Below are 22,710 nucleotides of genomic sequence, written 5' to 3'. Positions count from 1 at the left end.
CGCTGGAAACCCTCGAAAGACACAGCAGCAAAAGAACACCAAACACATTATTCACCCCAGCAGATAGGAAATAAACTCTGCTGCCTCGCAAAGGAAACAGGCTTTTCTGTGCGAGGCGTTTAGACTGATGTTGGTATTTGGTCTGCGCAGAGCTGATCGCGTATCAGACGCGTGCGCATCTGGCCCCACAAGGCCAAGTGAGCGGTGGCCGGACACAGGTAGAGACAGCCACCGGGTCGTCTCTCAGTTGTGGCACTGTGCGTGTGTCTCCAGGGCAAGACGTCTCTCTGCCCCGAAACCTGGCAGGGGAAGCGTGGTTCACTTAATGAAACAAATCCCCTTCCCACTGGGCCAGGCGGCACCAGTGGGGGGGTCTAAATCTGAGCTAAAGCAGCCCTTTGCCATCTTCTCAAAAAAGAAATAAAGCAACGCAAACTGCCCACCCCATTGGCATGTGTCTGCCCAGGGCACAGAGTGACAGCCAACCAATGGCAGGGGCCAGTCCGGTGTGTCGAAGGTCATTACTCTACATTATGGATTCTCTCATCTGCCTGCATATGCTAGGTTATCCTGAGATTTTTCATTCATTAGAGGCCTGGACTCCCTGGGGGAGCACTAAGTAATACCCTTCAAACTCCCCCCGCCATCTTTCTCACTGATAACACAGGATGGCATCGACTGTATCAGGGCAATGACCGCAGTAAGATGGGAACACTGGTGCATCCCAGGGAGCCCAATGCTAATATGATGAGAGAGGGGACAGCTGGGCCTTAAACCTCGTTAAATCTGCAACCTGGTGATATAGCAGCTTGCACAGAGTGCTTTCCAACTGACACACAAAGGCATCGCTCGATTTTTCTTTTTGGTCAACTTTCATGTTAGCAGGCCAAAAACTCAATATAACTAAGTATTTAAACTCTGCGCTCCACAATTTCCCCTGCTGAAGCCCTCATCAACGGACCTCAACGAGGAACACGAACAATATGAAATGTCTCCACATCAAAAATGACTGAACACATTGACGAATGCTCGATAATTCCTTACCGCCTTCTTCAGGCAACTGAAGTAATAAGGTAATGAGAGAGGTCCCCACTGGAGACGCACACCCGGGCCTCGCTGAATGCATTAACGTTTGACACATTTTACAGTTTGAAACATCAAGCTTAATTTACTTATTAGCAAATCTTCAGAGAAGGTTTTTCTTTCATCATCATTTAAGTGGCCGCCAGAGTTTACTTTGATCTTTTTGTCAGCTTTCCAAATAAATGAGAACTTCATGCTTGAGCTCCGAAATAAAGAATTTCAGTTTTTCTGGTGCTGTCCTTTAAGTGATTTTCCTTCATGTACAGCCATGATATATAAACAAATAAGGCAAGCCTGACAGCAAATATCCCAGGGCACTGGGCTTCTAGGGTCCGCGCTTGCTGCACAAGGTGCTCAAACTAATGTATTCTGGAGTATTAAAAAAAGACAGGACAAAACACTCCACCTTACAATGAAGCAAATTTTCAGGACACTTATGACTAGTCTGAAGTAGCATAAAACTTGAAGCGAGGAAGTTTCCAAACACTATTCACATTCGAGGCCTGCAGAAGTCAGAGGCCACTCTCGGTTCCATTCCTCGGCTCCCTGCAGAAGCAAACATGAAATCTTTTTTCAAGTGCCTTTTTTTATCACTCTGGCTGGAAGTGGAATGCCCGCTCTCGCAGGCCCACATTTCAAGCTTGGTGCCAGATCTATAACTGAGACACGGTGCTGACTGGACTTCAGACGCTCCTTTGTAATTGGGCTGAGAGAGGTACACCAAGGGAGAGTAGCAGAACGCAGACAAACACAGGTCTGAAGGAGCAGTGGGCTGATGCCCTGCTTGGCGGTGTCTTCTAAAATCTGAGAGCCCCCGCTGGTTGATACCTGAAGTTGTTCCCTGTAAGAGATACAATGAGATGCACTGCTACGGCACTGTCTCCAGCAGCTGTGACTGTAGCAGAATGTTTGGTGGTGTCACTGAACTAACGGACACTCGAGCAGAGACAGACTCCAGCTAACATATCTGAGTCAATTCCCCTCAAACAAAGGTGCCTGGTGGAGGACAGGTGACATGGGCGCACTCCACACTCCGTCAGTCCTGGAAGGCTGGAGGACTGTGCCTTACCTCTTGGAGGCTCAACTAAAATCAGTGTGTGGATGATTCATTTCATCTTCATGCTGTAAGTCATTTGCCAGCAGAAAGATGAACTGAAACCTGCAGGGCTCCGGTCATACAGGAACAGGAGCTGCTGATCCCGGCTGTACAGAGAGCAGGTCTGACACAGGGCACGAGTGCCACGCAAATCAAGACGCAGATGACAGCCGTTTGACTTTCCTGCAGAGATTCGGGTGGGCTGACAGCTTTTCTTAAACGGTTGAGACCCACCCAGCTCTGATCCCCCCCGCCCACCCCCTCCCCCAAAACCACCAGAGCTGTCTCCCCGGGTGTGAAATGAGTTCTCCAGGGTCCTTTGCTTTTGAGCCCCTGTGAGGCCCTGATCCGTGACCACATGGGGAGCCTCATAACCCACCTGAGCGACCCCGCGTGAAGCCATCTCCCCATCAAAGACGGGCGCCGGCAGCGTTCGGAGCGGTTCTCGCGCCGCCACCCGCAGAACAGGAAGCACATTTGCATAAACAATATCACACATGGCCACATCCAGCTCCCCCTTCCCCACTCAGACGCCTCAGCCGCGCATTTAAAGGTCAGGTGCGGTACTTACGCTGGTGCCGTTGGCGGCATTCTTGTCGTAGTACTTCTTCCGCTCGTACTTGTCCCTGATGAAGAACTCGACCGCCCTGGTGACCGTGTTAAGGAGAGAGGACACTGGAGGGGATAGCAGGGAGGTCTGCTACACTAGCGAGCAACGCGGCCATGTGGCTTGGGTTGGGGGCTGGGTTTTCAGCGTAGCTGAGAGGAAAAGCCCGGGTTCGCGCTTCGAGCTCCATCAAGAAAGTTGCTCTGCAGTTGGGGTGTGAGTCAGAAACTGGCTGCACGGAAGACACCTTTTTTTTTTTCTTCTTCTTTTTATAAAAACCCTGCAGTTGAAAGCTTAATGACATCCAGTGCTACCTGGGCCTGCCAATGACAGCTTAAATCCGGCCCTCTTCCCTACCCAGCTTAATTGGAAACTGTGTTCTCCCTCAGCTGTCAGATAAACTGTCAACTGATCTGGGGTCAGCAGTCGTGAAGGCCAGCGCCGCGTGATTAGTGCTGTGCCGTGCCTGTATCCCTGACGTGAGGAGAAGGTAGATAGGTGGCCGCGGTTTGCGGGACATGCTCCAATTGCCGACCACCTGCATCGCGCGCGCACGCACACACACACACACACACACACACACACACACACACACACACACACACACACACACACACACACACACACACACACACGCTGCACGCTCCAGCAGCATTATTGGATTTGCACCTCCATGAAACTTTAATCACAGCTCCCTTGTTCAACTAATAAAAAATGTATAACTTGGAAGGGCTGTGGGAGACCATGCAGAGACACGTCTCCTCCAGCAACAATATTCAATAAATTGGCAGACATCTGTGAGGACTAGGGGGGTTGGGGGGGGGCTTTGTCACAGAGCGGAATAAACTGTAAAATTATAACCGCATGTGCCGAAAAAAACAGATTAGCAGCCAAGCATCCAGCACCATTCAGACCCTATGCAACAACGTTTAGGGAGCGTTTGCTTTACCAGGCCGGAATTAATTTCACTGATGTTATTCTGAGGCGTGAAAGAATGGCTCTGGCAAACATCTTTACGTATGCTGCCGATTTGCATCAAGAGGCTTCAAAAACGGGGCGCTGGGGCAGTGATTTACATGGGAGCAGAAGAATCAGACTAGAGGGGATGGCTTCACATCTCTCTCTTTCCGGGGGACCTGAAGACAGAAACGTGGCTGAAATGAAATGGAATTCATGCAGGACGGGATTGGCAGGAAATTGAGCTAGTTAATGGCTAAAGGCCGGGAGCGGACCGTGGCGCCGGCTTTACCAGCTTCGATTCTACGGCACATTGTTGTTTTTCTCTCCTTGTGATCCTCACATCAACGTGGTGATCCTCACTCTGGCCAGATAATCAAAATTCAATCCCGGGGAGGATCAGGCAGCGCCGCGAAGCATGCTGGGTACTGACAAAAGAACCTTCATTAGGGAAATTCCGTGCCAAACTACGCGGGGCCGAAACAATGAAATTTCATTACGAGTCTGCTGAGGTGAGCTCAAACTGCCAGCGTCCGGGAGACTCTGTTGTGATGCTTATGAATATTTTGCCACGGCGCTCGGAATACAAATGAACCCTGTTTATGTAACCGCGCTAAACAGTGAAGCGAAGTTAAAAGCGTCTTTCTGGAAAAAAAAAAGAAAAAAAAAAAACACAATTACAGCTTTTCGGAGGCAAAGACGGGGTGACATCAGCAGGACTGCCACAAAGCCCCAATTAAAACAACACTGAAAGCCAGGTGGCACAACGCTTCCGAGAAGAGCGGGAAACGGAAGATCCCGGGTCCCCGCGGGAAGCCGAGGTGAGAGGAGTGAGCTTGCGGCGCTCTCTCTCTCTCTCTCAGCCCCTCATGACCGCACACAGCGCATGAGAAAGGCTGAAGGGCTTCCTCACGCACTGATCTCCCTCAAGTCAGGACTGCTGCCAACCCTGCCAATCACCTTGTAACTAAACTCATCACTACTCTCTCCTGATACAACTGTAAGCGCACACTCATTCGATCAAGGCTACTTTCTCCTGATACTAATCTAACTGCATACTAATTCAAGGCTACTTTTTCCTGTTACAGCTGTAACCACACACATATTCAGTCAGTGCTGCTTTCTCCCGCTACTACTGCAGCTATACACTGATTTAGACAGCACTAGTTTCTCTTTTGGAATAACTACTGGAACAACACACTCATTCAACATAACACTGTCCTTTTATTTTTGGAGCCACAACACTAATTTCCTTTCTGACTACCATATAACAAACTACTTTCCATTGCAACTACACAAGCTGACACAGAGGTCTCCCCGGTAACTAGCCTTGCAATCAGAATCTTGAGGACGAGAGACAACCACCTGTGTGTGAGCCCGGCTCCTTTCCGAGTGTCAGAGGTGGTGTGGAGATGCTGAATACTGCAGGAGCCTGAGAGCTCAGAGGGGGATCAGAGCACAACCGCCCTGACTGTCTCTGCAGCTCTACTGCGGCAGCATGTCAAAGGTCTGCCTGCAACACGGCTCCGGGCGGGAATCACGAATTCAACAATAAAAACTTAGTAAAAACCCAGTAAAAACTTTTGTTTGCACTCTTCAAGCCTATAACTACAGAAGCAGTGAAGCTCAATGGGATCTCCCCTTAATAATAGCCATAAATAACCAAACTGGGTGGCAGCCGAAAAAGGGAATGTTTCGCCACAGCACTGTCAGGTACGCGGGGCGGTGTGGAGCGGGGCAGGATACTGGTCTGTCTGAGGTCGTCTGAAGTTGTCTGGAAGGTTGGCCTCGTAGAGCTGCCGCGCTCTGGTGTTGCCCATCTCCTGCACACTCTGCGGGACGAGACGGCAGGCAGAAAGCAATGAGACAGCAGTCACAAAGCAAAATAAATAAAAAGACACTTCCAGGACAGAACCGGAGAGAACAGGACCGAGGGAAACACTTTTGGTCCATGCGTCACAATTTCTTCACATTAAATGTTAAAAAAATAAAGAAATAATTCATTAATTTTAAAAGGTTGGGCTTATCTTTAGCTCAAAGTAAGTAGCCTGGAAAATGCACACTTCTATTTTTGACTGCAAACGGTCTTTGAAAGAAGATCACCTGAGTCAACGCTGTCAGGTCGACACAGGAGAATGGGACTGTGCAGGAAGATAAAATGGAACTTGAAACGCTCCCTTTCTTACAACACTCCTGACAGCTCCTTCTCGTTCTATTACTGACGCTAAATGAGACTCGCAGTGCAGCTCCATAGGCAGAAATGCAAACGCACACACATGCGGACACTGAATTGCGGGGCTACTGTACCTGGATCTGTTCTGGGGTCCACTGGTCCAGGTTGACGGATTTGACACGCGATATGTGCACCCCCAGGTTGCGGTGGATCCCGGCACACCGGATGCATATGAACACTCCCAGGTTCCAGGACGCCCATCGTGGACCTGTGAGGAAGAAGCCAGAATCAGGCCCTGCTGTACGCATCCACATCAGCAGTCCCCTCCGGACAGTATGACTGCACAGTCTCCTCCAGACCATACATCTGCACAGTCTCCTCCAGACCCTACACCCTGAGTAGTCTGCTCCAGACCCAAACAATCCTTTCCAACCCCTACACTCACACAGTCTTACACCTGTCCAGTCCCTTCCAACCCCTACATCTGCACCATTTTCTGTAGTCAATACAGCCATACTGGCTACTCCATACCCTACAGCTGTAGAGTAATCAGTTTCCCTGTGCAGTCTGCTCCAGCCCCCGACACCCGTTGGCACCTCAGTGGTGCTGGGTGCACTTCGCCCCGCGTGAAGCTCCTGACAGACTGCACTGTTCCGACACCCGCTGTTCTGCAGACGCCTTAAATCCGGACTCGATCGATGACCCGGCTGAGTTCAAGAGTGACAAAACTCCCACAACAAAAAAACAAAGTTGCGGTGCACCAACAGAAGTAATTACCCGGAGGCGAGCTGAAGTGGGGAACTTTTCTGAAAGGTTTGCGGGCCAGCCAGGCTTACAGCGTCGGGGACTAAACACTCCGTCAATACTGTTTGCACAGGCGGGGGATGGTGGGGGGGGAGCAGGAGGGAAAATGACAGCTCGCTGTTTGCCGGCTGACGGGCAATAGATCAGCGCGTCGAGGGGAAATGGATTTCTGCAGCTCCTGTACCCTGTCGCTTTATCTACAGTTGTCAGCCATATTGGGACAGATTGGATCGTGAGTGCGCCTTCTGCCGGCGGAACCGGGGCGGCAGCGCAGACGGGGCCTCCTCGGCGCTTTCGGCGAGCCGTGGCGTCCGTGCTGAGGCCCCGGTGCAGTGCTCACTGTCGGGGGGTCCACGCCGGGCAGCAAATGATCCTCACACATGACCACGTTCACTAGAATAGATAGCTTATACAGACAAAGCAGCTCTTCATCAACATAGGCCGGCGCATATAGCAAGCTGCACCGATCTCGTTAAGAAATTCCTAGGGGAATGTCGCTCAGCTCCGACATGTTGAATCGATAACCCCCGAGAGTCTGTCTGCAGTTCACAAAGTCCCTGCAGTAATGTTGAGACTCACTTTCCCCTCTTAGCTTTGGAGTAGTTAGTTATGGAACTAGAATGGCTGCCACAATATTGCAGCTTTCAGATACTGGGAGGGGCGCTACTGTTATACCCTTGAGCAAGGTGCTTACTGAAATGTGAGTGGGCAAACTGCCAGCTCGATTAATGGCTATGCAAAAAACAAAACAAAACAAACAAAAAACAGTATTAACTACCCTTCAAGCTTAGCCCTGAGGACAAAGAGTTTACTCCATTCCTGTCGATTCCAAACATGTCGTCAGTTTAAGTCAGTACCCACTTCATCATCGATCCCGAATCTTAGAATAAACGATAATAGCTTTTTTGTTTAATGACCATCCATGTGTTTATTCCTTGGTGGCAACCCCATTTGGGCAGGCTCGTTTGATACCCGCAGAGCACCGAAAACCGCCGTCACCCCTCCGCTAAGGGGGGAGACCGGTCCCAGGGCTCCGCGGGGCCTCCCGGGGCCCGGTCCGCCGCCAGCTGCCGGTGTCACCTTGCTTCCTGCGCCGCTCCAGTGCCAGCGAGCTTCGAGGGCGCCTATCCATCACCAGCGAGATCCCAGCATCTGCTCCGCTGTCAGTATCGATTCGCCAGATCAGTTATAACAGACAGGTGACAGAGGCGGCCCGTCCCGGCATTAATCACACATCTTTGTGAAGGTTATACACAAGAGGGCCCTGCGCACACAGACGCGCCTTCAGTGAGAAAGGCTCCTCTGATGAAAGAGGCACTGTCTGCGGAGTGCAGAACGGTAACTTCAAGGATGGCTGTCAAAGTCAGCACGCCGCCTGCTTCGCTCCCCTTTGCTCTGGGGTTTACGCTGCAGTGCGAACCTCGAATACAGCAGGAACCCGATGCTAACAAACTCCCACGCAGGGGCGACTGATTAATATAAGAACTGATAACGTCTACCCAAGACTACCGTGACTGGCCAAAACCCTGCCATCGCTTGCTGTCGTTTCCATTGCAGTAACATAAACGGTTTCACGAAGGCACACAAAATGATGCTACGTAATGTAATGTGTGGAGCACGTATTGAAAGCCCGGCGACTCAACACCCCCAGGCTTCGCTCACACACGCCTCATCAGTAGTAGCGAATAATCCTCGCTGTCATCGCGCGCTCTCTCGCACACGTGTGTGTGTGTGTTACAGGAGCGAGGACACTCTCCGTGTGATGGAGAAACAGGCTTCACTCCACAGCTGCGCTGACGCAGCAGCTCTCCTTACAGGCTGGTTTCGATGAACACATTCACTGTAGACTGCAGATAATCGAGGGCGGGGTCTTCTTCTGTAGATATGTTGCTAACGGGTAAAAGACTCTCCACTTTGTCACTCCATTCCACCATTAATGTTGCCTTTACAGATAAATTTTATAGACAAATTGTTTTTTTTTTCAAAGTTTTTTTTCCCCCCATTGTAGCCTCTGGGCTGAAACGCCAACCTTTGGTTGAAAGATAGCTGGCCAGAAAACCAGTTCCATCATCATCTGTTCACTTCTCTACTTCACAACTACCAGCAGTGAACTACATGTCCGAGTCACACACAAGTTAATGCTCACTGGCTTATTACGCGATACTAACAATAGCTGCCATCACTTGTTACCAGTGTATGTGAATGTGACCTTATTCCAAGCAATAAGGGACACCTGCGTCTGTATATGGGCGCTGGGTAAAAAAAAGGGCTCATGGTTCAATTCAAAACGGGGCGGCAGTGTAGCATAGTGGTTAAGGAGAAGGACTCGTAACCGAAAGGTTTGCTGGTTCGATCCCCGCTGGGACGCTGCTGCTGTACCCTTGGGCAAGGTACTTAACCCACAGTTGCCTCAGTAAATATCCAGCTGTATAAATGGATAACATTGTAAAACAACTGTAACCTATGTATGTCACTTTGGATAAAAGCGTCTGCCAAATGAATAAATAAATAAATGTAAATGTAAAATACACCTTGTTCCCGTTAAGCCTGCTGCACTGTTTTGCCCCAATGACTTTTGAGTCAACCTCAGTGCCTCAGCCAGAAACGAAAGATTAAGAGTGCTGAAGGTTGCTCTGGACTGGCCTGTCCAGCAGGGGTCGCTGACACCTACATGCCCCATTCATCTCATCTGACTCTCTCACCCAGGGCTGAATGGAGGCTCGGTGTCTTGCTCAACAGCGGTTGTCCACCTGGGAGACGAACCCACGGCCTGGGCTGTCTGAAGTCCCCGCAATCAACTGAGCTGCCGCCGTGCTGAAATGTGATCGGAAGCAACACTCTGCTGTTGAACAACACTGAACAAGTGTCACCTCTGGCTCCCGCATAGTTGATATTAGGTAAGCATACCTCTAGAATCAACAGTGTCTGTTCTCCCCCACCCCCCCCCCCCCTCTTCAGAGGAGAGCAGCAGATATCCACAGCCATATCCAAATGCGCGCACACACACACACACACACACACAAATTTACAAATTAATAATTCAAATATGAGATGATTATAATTATCTTCCGTGCAAACAGAGGGGAGTAAAGAGCAGATGATTAAGGGGCCGCAGTGAGGGGTTTTAATAAAACGTACCGTATCACTGCAGGAAGCAGCATGTGGAAAAGGAGGCGTACCAGCAGTACACCTGCGAGTACACACAATAAGGAGTTTAACAAACTGAAATGAATGAGTTTGTTAAGGATGAATTGGGTACTGCGGGCAGATGGGAGGACGGCCATGTAGAGGTAATGGGCCCTGACATCGGCTGTAATGAGAGGACATTGCTGGTGCTCTTACTGAGCAGAGGGCTGGGGGGCTACGAGGGGGGAGTGTGTGTGTGTGTGTGTGTGTGTGTGTGTGTGTGTGTGTTCATTCCTTTGCATCATAGTGTCTGGTGTTTCACACATTAATTTAACTTCCAGACGCCTGTGGCAATGATGGAATACATAATATTACATTATGAAAAGCAAATATATTATGGAAAGTTTAGAGAGAGAAAAAAAAGATTTTTATTTTCTAAAAAACAACTTGTCTTTGTCCTATCACACACTTGTGCATACCCTCCATGGGCAGCTATGCCAAACCTTACAGGTTATCCACACTATTAAAACATATTTCACATAAAAACAAAACACTTGCAGATCCAAATGCTTTCCGCTCTCAGCGAGCTCCAAATATGGCTATGCTGATTAATCACCCTAATGATGGACGTACGTTATCATCCAGGACATCCTCCCCATTCTCAGTCACCCTGTCCTAAAGGTTTCAGACCTTCATATTGTATGCATCTGTGTGTGTGTGTGTGTGTGTGTGTGTGTGTGTGTGTGTGTGTGTGTGTGCACAGCGTCTAGTGTTTCACTCATTAACTTCACTTACAGAAGCTTGTAGCAATGATGGAATACATAATATTAAATCACACAAAAACAAATACAATATGGAAACAAAAGTTCTGATTTTTATTTTTTTAGAAAGTTGTAACCCACATAAAAAAAAAAAAACAAAAGTCTCTGCTCTCCATGTTGTGTGCATCTGTGTGCTTGTGGGGGTGCATCTGGCGCATGTACGGTTGCGTCGAAGATTAGAATTATCATCTCGTATTTGAATTATTAACATGTGAATATTTGTGTGCGTGTACGTGTCTGGCTGCATTGGGTGCACACCTGTGTTGCAGTGTGCAGCGTGGGTCAGCGAGGTAATACCCCCCCCCTCCCCCCCCCCACAGAGGTGGAGGATGCTTCGGTAAGCAGGAAGCAAAGCGGCAGGAAGCAGGGCAGCAGGAAATGAAGCAGCGGGGCTTCCTGCCCCGCACGGTTCATCACCCCTCAGAGGGCCCGTCCGACATTCAATGAAAGTCACCAAAATGAACCGTCACCAAGCCCTCAGGAAAGACTCGATGTATTTCTTCTGTACGTAAACCTAAAGCGCCTGCCGTGTCTCCGGCGGCGCGGTTTACACTTTGTACGATCAGTCCGGGAATAAAAAGGGAGGACGGTGCGTTATTTTAAAGCAAACTTCAAACAAAGGATCCACAATCCTTCTTGTCCTTCACATATTCAGCTACCTGAACAGAAGGGTCGCATGTTTTATTCATTTATTTATCTACTTATTTATTTATTTGGCAAATGCTTTTATCCAGAGTGACTTACGAGGCTATCACAGCAAGATGTAACTGAATATGATATACTGAATATAAATATCACAGAACGAAAAAAAAAACCATCCACAAAAAAGAGCTGGTAACGGCAAATAAGCATAAGACAGTTCTAAAGTATAGCATATAAAAAAAACAGTTTAAGCATATATATATATATATATATATATATATATATATATATACATAGTGACCGCCTACTCACTAACTTGCACATATGGCTCAACAACGATCTACAACAGCAACACTGACTCACGTAATTGTGCCAAACAGTGCATTGAGAGGAATAAAGTGATCCTTCAGCGTCTGTCTTTGAGCTGTGCTAATGTGCAATCTGAGAGCTAGCTGTGTGCATTAGTGTTGTTAATTGCTATTGGTGGGGGTCTAATGTATTGTAACGCTATGGTTCTGCCCCCTGCCTGTGCCAGCGAGGTCTCATCTAACACCGCTCTGCGGAAAGGGGCGGCTGCAGCGCGCGCACACTGACCTCAGAACAGCCCGCTGTACTCAAAGAGGAGGAGATTACGGCGGATGGGCTGCCACGGTGAGTGAGGGCCAGGGGAGTGCTGCTGCCGGGCTGCAGAGAGGAGGCTGGGAGACGTTCGCCGATTCTCATTTGTCACTGTGTCTACTGCTGTTGAGACGCATGCACACAGCGCCCCCTAGAGCCATGAGGGTGGAGCAGCAGGGACTGATGAGCTTGCCCATGAGGAATACAGGGTAATGTTAGCTCTGTGATATTGCTGAGCAAACTGCAGGGTTTAGGACAACGTATTTGCAAAACATGCCATCGTCCGCGCAGCAGAAGTAGACCTGGGAATGCGCGAACTCTTTCGCGTTCGGACAGTGGCTAAGCCAAGCTGCAGGCATCTAGCTCAGACTGAAGAAAGTACAGGAGCCTGCGGCTGACCGTGAAGGGGCGAAACATTCACTATCTACTTCTGAAGGGGTGCCACCCATCTGCCACGCCAGCACGCCAGCACATAACCACAACCATCACTGTCCGCTTACTTAGCACTGCACTCAGTACAGCACTCTTCACTCAGCACTCTTCTTTGTTGAGGCCTCAACAAAGCCCTCTTAGCACACTGAACTCAGTACTATCATCTTAGAACGCAGGCTTCAGGATAGTACTGTCAGCACAAAGACGTTAGTGCAACACTCTCAGTACAGACAATTCAGTACAGTGTTCTTAGCACAAGGGCCCCAGTAACTATTCTGGGACAGAGCTCTTAGCATACAGGCCTCAATACAGTACAAACTGAGTCCATTAAAAAAAATCAATACTAATATTTTATTCATTGACGCATCAAATGATTGATGCATTTGTTCCCATCCTAATTTCATATCTTAACGACGCGGTGTTAGACATTTCTTAAGGAAGAACAAATGATGAGTCCCCTTCGCTCTACTGTTACTGTGAGAGCACATGACCCTCCCCATGGGCACAGCTTTCCCATGTGCCTGCCATGTGGGGCGCGCCAGTAATGTGCCGAGAGGTCATGTGTGATGAGCGGCTCGCACATGTGCAGCTCTCCTCCTGAACACAGTCTGGGTGTTGTGGCTATAGGGCTGAGAAACCAGGATGGTAAAAAGGTCAGAAAAAGCCTCATCTCTGCTACAGCGGAACAGGGAGTCTTCCAATCTGTCTTCCAGGAATGTCTTGTGAAGAAGTCAGGCAACGATGCCTTAGCGATTTGTGCTGGATTTCTTGCATGACGCTGACATGCGGGATTCTTTCCCTGGATTGTTTCTGAAAAATGACAAATCACAGAAAACCGTGTTCCTCTTAAACTAAGCTTTGGCTCTCTGCCTCCACCTAGTGGTTATAGCAAAAAGTACACCAAGGTTGTGGTTGTGGGTAAAGATGCTGAGAGTGAGAGGAACTCCTGTGGGTAAAGATGTGCTATGAACCTAAACAAAGTTTGACAGGAGAAAGTACGGACAACAAAAGCACAGACAAGACAGAAAAGGAGGACAAAAAGTCAAAAACTCAGAAGACAGCAAACACCAACACTTAACATGTACTGTATAATATACTGTAGATTGTGGTGTGCCTCTCACAACCTGAATGGGTTGCAAAATTTGAGGTCACAGGGCAGCAGTACTTTTACATTCAGGTCGCTGTCCTCTCTGTCCCCAAAAACATTGCTCAGCAGACTATGGCAGTAATGTTCACAACACTGCAGCTCCCTCACCCCTTATCAGTCTCCAGCGGAAACCGTTCTCACTGACGGAAACAGGATGAGGCATTTTCCTGAGTGCATACGCACGGGTTCACGTTGCGCATTCTGACGAGACTGCATTCTCCCTGCTCTGTGTGCCTCTCCACTGGTAACACACAGACGCCTGACCGTGACACTCCAGAAAACAGCCAAAAGGCCCTGAGCAGCTCTATGGAGGAGTGCACCATGTTCCCAGATAAATGCGGTTTAACTGCAATTTCACTTCTGGGTCGTGCTTTAGTGAAACATCAAAGGAGATCAAATCCTCAACTTTATATTTAACAGAATGTTCAGTAAAAAAGAGAGAGTATTTCAATAAAACACAAGCACAGCCAGGCCTAAATCCTCATACTCTGGCACAAAAACAGTCTCAAACTCTCAACTACTTCACCTTACCAGTGCCAAATCTTTGGCGATGCCAGGTTTTTGTTTAATTCAATGCGAGATTTTTTTAAGAGGGAAAAAAGCAATAAGGCTCGAACAGCAGCGTTGGAAAGAAAAAAAAACGACATGAAGAGTTCACCTTGAACGACACTGACCTTCACTGCAGTGACTCTGACAGAGAGCCTTATTCACCCACCGAGCTCAGCGCCAAAAGAACGGCGCTTGAAAGGTGACGGCACCGAGAATGTTTGTCAAAAGGGCCTCTGACAGGATTCTGAGAGGTGGGCCCCGGCAGTGACGCACTCATTGGACAGGAGGCCATCCTGAGCCACCGAGAGAATAACGCCGCACCGCTGTACGCCGGCGCACAGCAGGGCCGTGAATGGGAGGAAATCAGGAACAAACGATGAGTCACCTCGCCTCGGCCGTCAGAAGAGCTCCCGGCCTCTCGAGAGGGAACGATGTAACGTTACCACAAGGCTCTTCTTACAAAGTCACCGAGGATGAAAGCGGCACAGAGATTAAGCACAGTACAGGAGAGGGACCCATGTATGAAGGACCGCACACACAAAAGCCACCTGCTTTCATGAATTTATGAAAATCAGAGATAAAGCGAACCTCTTTAAGTGGCGTAACCTATTCTTTTATGTTTGCCATGTCATAGGTTTTTGTTGTAAAGCTGAAATAGAGCATAAACAATCAGCAAAACATTTAGGGACGATTCAAACACCACAAAGGCACTAGTATTCACACAATACACTGAAATATCACTGACACTCAGCAAGCCAATTACCAATACAAATCCAAAAGCCTTCTGTGATTGTTTGTCCACTTTATAGGACAAAAAAACAAAACAAAATGCAAACTTGCTAAATGTGTTCACTTTTGTAATGGCTGATGGTTCGATGTTTTGTTCGAAAAAAGGAAGCCCTGTTGTAGCGGAAGAACTGGATCCCCATAGCGCTGTACAGAACACGTTTCAACAGAACCCTCAATGCCAGACAGCACGGGGCGACAACAGCGGCGATCGATTTCTTTCCGCTGCCCGTAGCGCAGTGGAAAATCATGATGGAACGGCCGGGGTGGAATTACACCTCTCAGGTGCGCGCGTCTGCCCTGCGCTGAGCCTGTCCAAGGAGAAGTCAGAGCAAAATGACTGACCCTAGGCCTGTCTCCCACACTCAAAAGACCATCAAATCCACAGGCGAGGTCACAACTGGCTGTGCCAGCTTCACTTCCACAATGGGATTCCACAGGATTTAAACAGAACAAGGATCTGTGGCACATAAACTAATAAAAATGCTGCCGCTTCCTCTATGGAGGCCAGCTTTTGCTCTGACTGTGAGTTAGGAATCACGATCCCGTCCTCGGAGAAAATGAAAGCAAGTGGTGCTTTGACGTAAGAAAAAAAAGGGGGGGGGAGATAAAAAGCCCTTTCCGCACGCCCTCGGCGCATGTCTGACTCAGCTCCGCCATGCCTACACATCCTTGAAGACGGGAACCAGGATTAAATGCGCCTGCATCATGGTTCCGATCCCCCCGGGGTCGCTTTCGCGCATTTCGCGTGCCCCTCCCCACTTTCAGATCCGGACGGGCAGGACAATGTGAGATCAGCCACTGCAGGAGACAGCCAGCCAGTCTGAGAGATTTGGTCTGGCTGGTGTTCAGTTGTTTGGGGTGGGTTAGGATAATCTGAACACCTGGCTCTCCACATGAGCACCATTATGCAAACGCTACTGGAATACGGGATATTGGCGTATTCGCTAATTGGGTCACATGCACATTGGACTCGTTTCCTAGGACGATTGTTAGAGACATAATCTCTTTATTTTCCCTAGAAAAGAGGGCTTTTTCCCATATTGTGTTTATGTCCCATCATCTGACTACTGCTGGACTGAAATCAGAAGCTCCTGTTACTTTCTGCCCTTGACAAGAGATCTAAGATGAGCCTGTCCATAGCCAATCTGCACCCCAACCGTTTAGTGGAAAATTCTGAGTCTGACCTTGGATGTTATGGGCAGGAAGTACCTACACAAACTGCAGTACCCACATTCAACTATTCAACTGTTGCCTAATTTAGAAAGGGGTTGTTCAGAGAAACAAAAATGCAGCTATGTAGTACACACACCAGCATGGAAGAATTGATTTAAGGTGATCTGTGATTTCCAGTCAGGGCATCCTTCTGCCATGTAAACAGGCAAAGCCATCTAGATACATGGCTGGCTACCTTCGGGGACTGTACTTCCATTTTGGAAATATAAGAAGTACTAAAAATGGCTGACACTAGCTGTGGACGTCTGCGTCAGGAAATCAACTGCTGCATCATGCCGAAATATGAACACTTAAACACATCGCTTCGCCCTAGCTGCTAACATATAAAGAGGCTAATTATTATTAACTGTAACAGCAACAAGACAAAAAAGGAACACAACCACAGAGAATTACACTTCAGAATGTTTTTTTATTTTCAAGGAATACTTGATAATACATTTTCATTCCCTTTTGAGTCTTCAGATACTAAAATTACTCAAAATGCCCAGCCTAGTGTAATTCCCAGAGTAGGGTTTTCTGTTCTGCAGTCTACAGTTCTACTGAAATGTACCACGCTCCCCCAACACAACAAACCCACACTTCTGAAGCAGGAGCACAGCACGACCAGACAAGCAAGTACTCACATAGCGGGGAGGTGTTATCAGTGACAGAGCAGAGAGCAGTGGGGCAGAAAGTGAGAGGAACTCCTGTGAATCACATGCCCGTCACATGACACTGAGGTGCCCCTTCCCTAGTTGGTTCACAGTGACAATGCAGTCTGGCTTTCTATCCTTTCTGCCCCTCGACTGCACCTTTGTCATAATAGGAAGCAGACCTGTGTAGGTACCCATTTCAGAGTGGCTTCCCCACAAAGCTACTTCAGCCCTCCCCCTCTGCCACAGTCTAACCTGTCTTGCATAATTGTACAAAATGCTGAAGTGTCTTGCACAAACTAACCTGCTATCCTATCCCTGTAGGGCAAAATTCTGCACAGCGTATATGTGGTGGAATGTGGCCACAAACAGAGGTGTGTTGGTACGCGTACGTCAGACCGAAAGAGACAGAGAGAGATATAAAGAGGGAAAGGTATGTGTGAGATGTGTGTGTGTGTGTGTGCATGGCATGCTGCGTGAGTCTGTGTGTGTGTGTGTGTGTGTGTGTGTGTGTGTGTGTGTGTGTGTGTGTGTGTGTGTGTGTGAGAGAGAGAGAGACAGGAGGAGGGTTATGCGAGACTATGTACATATTGTGCTGCGTGAGCATATTTCTGTGTGTGAGAGAGAAACACATGTGTGACGTGTGTGGCTGTGCGCACACTCGTATGCGTATGTGCGTGTGCACATCAGGCCTACAGACCATCGGGCCCGCTGCAGCCGGGCCCCAGGGCACATCTACGTCAGCAACGCTAAAGCCTGAAGGAATGTGAAACATGTGAGCGGTGAGACACTGCAGGCGACATGGGCGATAATGGAGGTTTGTGTGTTGTGCACACATCCCTATGGCTTTACACATAGGTGCACCACCCTACCCACTGACAGGAGAGATAGGGCTTACCACAGAGATAGGGCTTACCACAGCCCAGCTCTGCGCCTCCTCATTCCTGGAGACAGGGCTCTCCTTGAAGCTGTTTTGTGCATTAGCTGATTAACGTAATATTTGCGGATCAGCGGGCACAGACTGCCCTTTCACTCGACTGGACGGGCTTCAGGAAAGTGCCCTTGGGAAATCCTGTGTAAAAACTGCCCAGCAGCAGCGGATCTCTCAATGCTGACACACCAGCATGCAACACATCACCTGACATACTGAAAAACACCTGCGTGGACATTAGGACAAAGGAGCAACATCTCTGTTCAGTGCCTTGCCTTCAGTCGCTGTTTCTTTTCACCCCAAGAATCGCACCACATGAACGTGTTTTCCCTCCTGACCAGCCATGGACTGTCCATCAGCTTCGCTGTCAGAGTGACAGAGCCCTGCCTAAGAGCCACCTGTGGTGCGACTTCTGATCACAGGTATAGGAAAACTAGATTTGTCTGCCACACTGCTGGATTTACACAGAACTATATATCCCAATCAAAAGGCAGGTCTAAATAGACAGGTTGACATTCTGGAATCATAGCAGACTTTTTCTCCCTAAAGAACTACTTTTGAATTTAAACAATGATTCTGAATCTATCCTATCCATCCTGGCAGACAACCTCTTAGTTACATGTGACTGTTTGCTTACAGAACCTCTGTAGTTGTTCTATGCTGCATCTCATCCTGACAGGGACAACCGATGCTTCAGAGCCATAAGCATGCCAGATTCTGGCAATAATCTCTATTAGCCTTCTCTAAACATATTTGTGTGGACCTGTCTTTCTCCCTCTCTGTGTGAGAGCACATAGAGCATATGAATAAGGTCATATCTTGTTTATTCCCGGGTCTCTTCACAATAGAACGCATGCCGCCTTCCAAAGTATCACCTTATTTCAACCCAATGCTGAAAGCAAGCTTGACCAGTGCAGCACTGTTTAACAAACAAGACCACAAGGTGTGGATGCTGACAGTTCAAGGAGAAGCAATACAACCAACAAATACCAGAGAGGGGAATCTCCTGCCGTGCAGTCTACCACGACACCGCGTGTGTCCGGAAAACATTTTGCTTGGACAACAAGTCATCTCTCAAAGCAATGAGGACACAGTTTGAGGCAGACAAGTCAGGCAGCCTTTCCTTTCCGCACTCAGAGTCGGGCACCACTGCCCACTCAACTGGACACGTTCAGTGCAATAACGCTGGCATGGCCTTGGCTTAGCGACACACTGCACACCAACCCTGCCATTCCTTGAAACTCATGTGAAAGACCTGAAGTACTGTCCTGGTTATTCTGCTTACATGAACATGGTGGGACTGTTCTACCATTCTCTGTGTTACAATACACCCAATAACGGGGAAACATCCACCACGGGTCACAAGCAAGGTTCTTCTTTCTTCTTCCACCTTTCTTTCATGACAACCTGATATTTACTTTCTAGTGTACCAAAGGGTGGATGATGAAGAGACAGACGTTATGTACTTTATGCACAGCGCATTTTGCAGCATGTGCCTGCCACATTCTCTAAGAGAAGAGCAAGGTCAACCAAGCTACTAATCAGCCTGGGGTGAGTGCAGTGTGGTAAATCAGCTGAACTCACAAGGGGCAGACTGCTGTCTGGAGTGCCTCGCTCCAGCAAATCGCTGGCCAGCTTGTTCATTCTAAACTTGCCATAGCCGCAACCTACACAGTCATCTTCACTGACCTTCGTTCTTCTCCTGCTGGATAGTAAGGACCCCATGTCTTTGGGAGGACTGACCGAAAAAATGCATCTTATGAGCAGTCATTCAGCCTCTGATAAGTAGGCTGAAGTAACAGCCCAGGGCCAGATGTACACAGTAATACAGACAAATAGCAATACGGTCAGTCATCCTCATGTGTAGTTAAAAATGCTTGAGCAACACCTGCAATACAAGCCATAAATCCTGATGTTGTGCTACCAATTTCAAACAGTTCTAAATTCCACCGCAATGTGTCCAAATGGCCCTCTATAACATGAGTGGTAGGATTCTTGGCAATCTGACAGTACAAACATGCATCCACTTGAAACACATGGCACATGACACACCCTCCCATTGCATCACACATCCCCTGTTAACTCCCAAGCCAAGAGGCATTTGGGAAGCAACAGCGCTCAAAAAGAGGTGTAAAATGTTGTGTGCCAATCATCTGTAACTACCATGGACACGGGTCCATACTTATAAATTTTAACTCGTGAAAGTTCACCCTAACCCTAACTGACACTCCAAAGCACAGAGAACTGAGACTAGACCTCAAACTAGAGTGGACTGGCAAGGATTTAACGTTAAATAACGGTCATACATGCCTGATTCCTTTAATGATGAATTCACAGCCTGACTTTAAATCACAAAATGGAGGCACATTGATTGGGAGGCACACAAATATTTCAAAAAGTGGACTTGATAGTGGGATTGGCTAATTTTCCCGATATAGACAACCACAGGAGGCAAATGAATGAATCTGACAGGGTGGCAGGAAAGCTATCTAGACAGCTAACCTGCAAACTCTCTCGGGTTCCAGATACTAACTAGCCAACTTACTGTATTTGCCCTTGTGAAAACCAGAAACATCGAAGGCAAAAAACACACTAAAAGGACTAGCTAGCGAGCTAACTGGACAGCCCATTTCAGTCATCATATATCTAACAGATGTATGCTAGCTAGAGCAAACTATAGTATATAATACAGCTAGCTACATAATTAGCCAAAGTCTTCCTATCAATAGCAAGCATCTAGCCGGCAGCCCGTGACAGACACGGGGACCCAGGGGTGGGTAGCTTACAATCTACCATCCTAACTGAACATCTCATATGTCCACACTGTTCAGTGACAACGATCGCGCCTCTGCTATCGTTACTCAAGCATTCCACAGATAATTTCAACGACTACAGAGAGCTAGCAGGCGATGTATTTTTCACTTCAAATAAAAAACAGATGTGAAACCAATGACGATCTTCCTATCCACATAAAGCAGCTAGCGAGTTAGCTTTCAGCTGCTGGTAGCAGTACATTCCAATAGCTGATTTGTCGATAAATAATTCAAATCGCTTTTTTCACTTGTTGCTGTTGACACAGACATACGTGAAATGTATCATTTTAACGACGGGGTACTGTCAGTTCAGTCGTACCTTTTGCTTCACAGTCGGCGCAGTATTTGTTATCCTCTTCCCTCAGCATTTTGGACAGGATGGCCTGGTGTTGTTCATTGAGTTTTTGGGCCTTTTCCCTTTCTGATCTCGTAGTCATCTTTCTACCAATATTGACCGCTTCTGTAACGAAACACTAATCTTTCCCTTAATGACCGTGGCTCAGAAGAGGTGTTACAAACAAGACCATTCCCCGGGGCACCGTAACTACAGTACAAACCCGTGAAGCCAGAATCAGCACTAAATATGGCAGAAATCGGGAAGTACCCGGAACCGGAATCTGCTTGTACTTGCAGAAGCTTACTAGCTAGGCTGCGTTCCAATCCGCATTTTTGCTCACTTGCCCTAAGAACTTCCCCTCAAAATGGCGCCGGGTCACGTGATTGAGAGTATCCCAATTCATAAAAGGTTTCACTTTCCGTCGCTTGCTCCCTTTGAGTGTACATGCTTGTACCCTTTATGTTTGGCGTGATATCCCAAGATCCATAATCGTCCTCTGTGTCAGAATGTGCGTTTGCGCGGACATCTTTTGCGAATTTTAAGACTTCTTTTCTAACGCAGCTGTACTGACAAACTCATTATTGTGAAGACAATTTACCACTGATGATACAGAGTTTTACTGTATGCATGATTTTTTTTTGTTTCACAGTCACAAACGGTGGTAACATTGGATCGAAGGTTTTATTTCGTTTTAATGAGAAGTGAACTTTGTGACAAACGACATTGCATTTGCGTGTATTCATTTATCAGACGGTCTTGGACCTATTTACAAAAGGTTTGCGGCTGGATTTCATGGCTCAGACAAAGCTGGATCACGTGATCTGGATTAGTCTGTCACGTTAGGGTTAATCAACAGAGGTGCGATACCTGGTCGTTTCGCGCGGGCTCTGGGTTGAAGACGCAGTGTGGGGACATGGCCAGGTTCAAGTGTTGTACATTATATCAGTGCCACAATATCAATACTGACAACAGTCTTGCGCAACTCTGATGTTGACAAGTGCGTGCAACCCACCCCATTGACACAGCTGTATCCATCGATGATAGCAAGAGGCGTGTGCGCTTCTCTGATAAAGTTTTATTTTGTTTGAACGGGACAGATTGGAACGCCCATTCTGTAATTATATAGAGACTATACAGTTTTGGACTGATTAAAACTTTATTCCAAGTACAAACTAAAAGGGGAAACAGTAGATGTGAAAGATAATTAAATATGATTTCCGTATCTCTTCTCTCGTGTTCATAACCCAATATATTTTATAGAAAATTTCACAAGATAAAAATATATATACATACAACAAAACCAACAAAAAGACACGATTCATCTATACTGACCTTTAAGATTTCGGGCTTTGCCATCGTTGAATTATAAAAACAAAAAATCCTCACAAATCTTTCAACTATTAAATCTTTATGAGATTTTTATGATCTCCCTATGGCTGCTATGCTATTGGCAGGATTTGTTCTGTTGTAATTTGGACAACGTGCTGCATCATGAGATCAGCTTCCAATCTGAAGGTGATTAAAAAGAGGGAATGGCAGGTATTCCACCTGCAAAATTATGGGCTGGCCAGGCATATCCTATATATAAACCATGAAGAGTTATGCTTGTTTGTCTCACAATAACACTGAGACTTGGCTCATTACATTTAAGCATGTACATTCTAACATCTCTTGAATGGAAATAATTCAGATATTGTTGAATAGGGCTACACAATATCCAAACTTGAACCTTTTGCACACTTGAACTTTTTGCACTTTCTTTCTAATCTTCTCCTGTCTCCTGTGTAATTTTTGCCACATTTTATTAGTGCAGTTTCTCCAATATCCTAATAATACTTATATGTCTGTTCACCTCTTTCAACAAAGTCTACAGCTACGTCTGTTCATTATATCCTATTGCATTGTGGGTGAAGCTAATTA

General features: G+C 47.4%; 1 protein-coding gene across 3 annotated transcripts in view; it reads right to left on the bottom strand.

Annotated features, from left to right (window-relative positions):
* Window positions 1-21,045, bottom strand: part of LOC118774108 (stromal membrane-associated protein 1-like) — a 50,033-nt gene extending 28,988 nt beyond the window's left edge. For all 3 annotated transcript variants that reach the window (XM_036523266.1, XM_036523273.1, XM_036523280.1), the window contains exons 1-4: window positions 20,773-21,045; window positions 6,051-6,184; window positions 5,490-5,575; window positions 2,751-2,826 (exon numbers count right to left, since the gene is read on the bottom strand). In XM_036523266.1, the coding sequence (XP_036379159.1) occupies window positions 2,751-2,826; window positions 5,490-5,575; window positions 6,051-6,184; window positions 20,773-20,890 (414 nt within the window). In that variant the 5' untranslated portion in view covers window positions 20,891-21,045. The remainder of the gene's footprint in view (window positions 1-2,750; window positions 2,827-5,489; window positions 5,576-6,050; window positions 6,185-20,772) is intronic.
* Between the last annotated feature and the right edge of the window lie 1,665 nt (window positions 21,046-22,710).

Source organism: Megalops cyprinoides, chromosome 1, assembly GCF_013368585.1.
Source record: "Megalops cyprinoides isolate fMegCyp1 chromosome 1, fMegCyp1.pri, whole genome shotgun sequence".
NCBI lineage: Eukaryota > Metazoa > Chordata > Actinopteri > Elopiformes > Megalopidae > Megalops > Megalops cyprinoides.
Note: the sequence above shows the minus strand (reverse complement) of the source record. Positions and strands in the feature narration are given on the sequence as shown.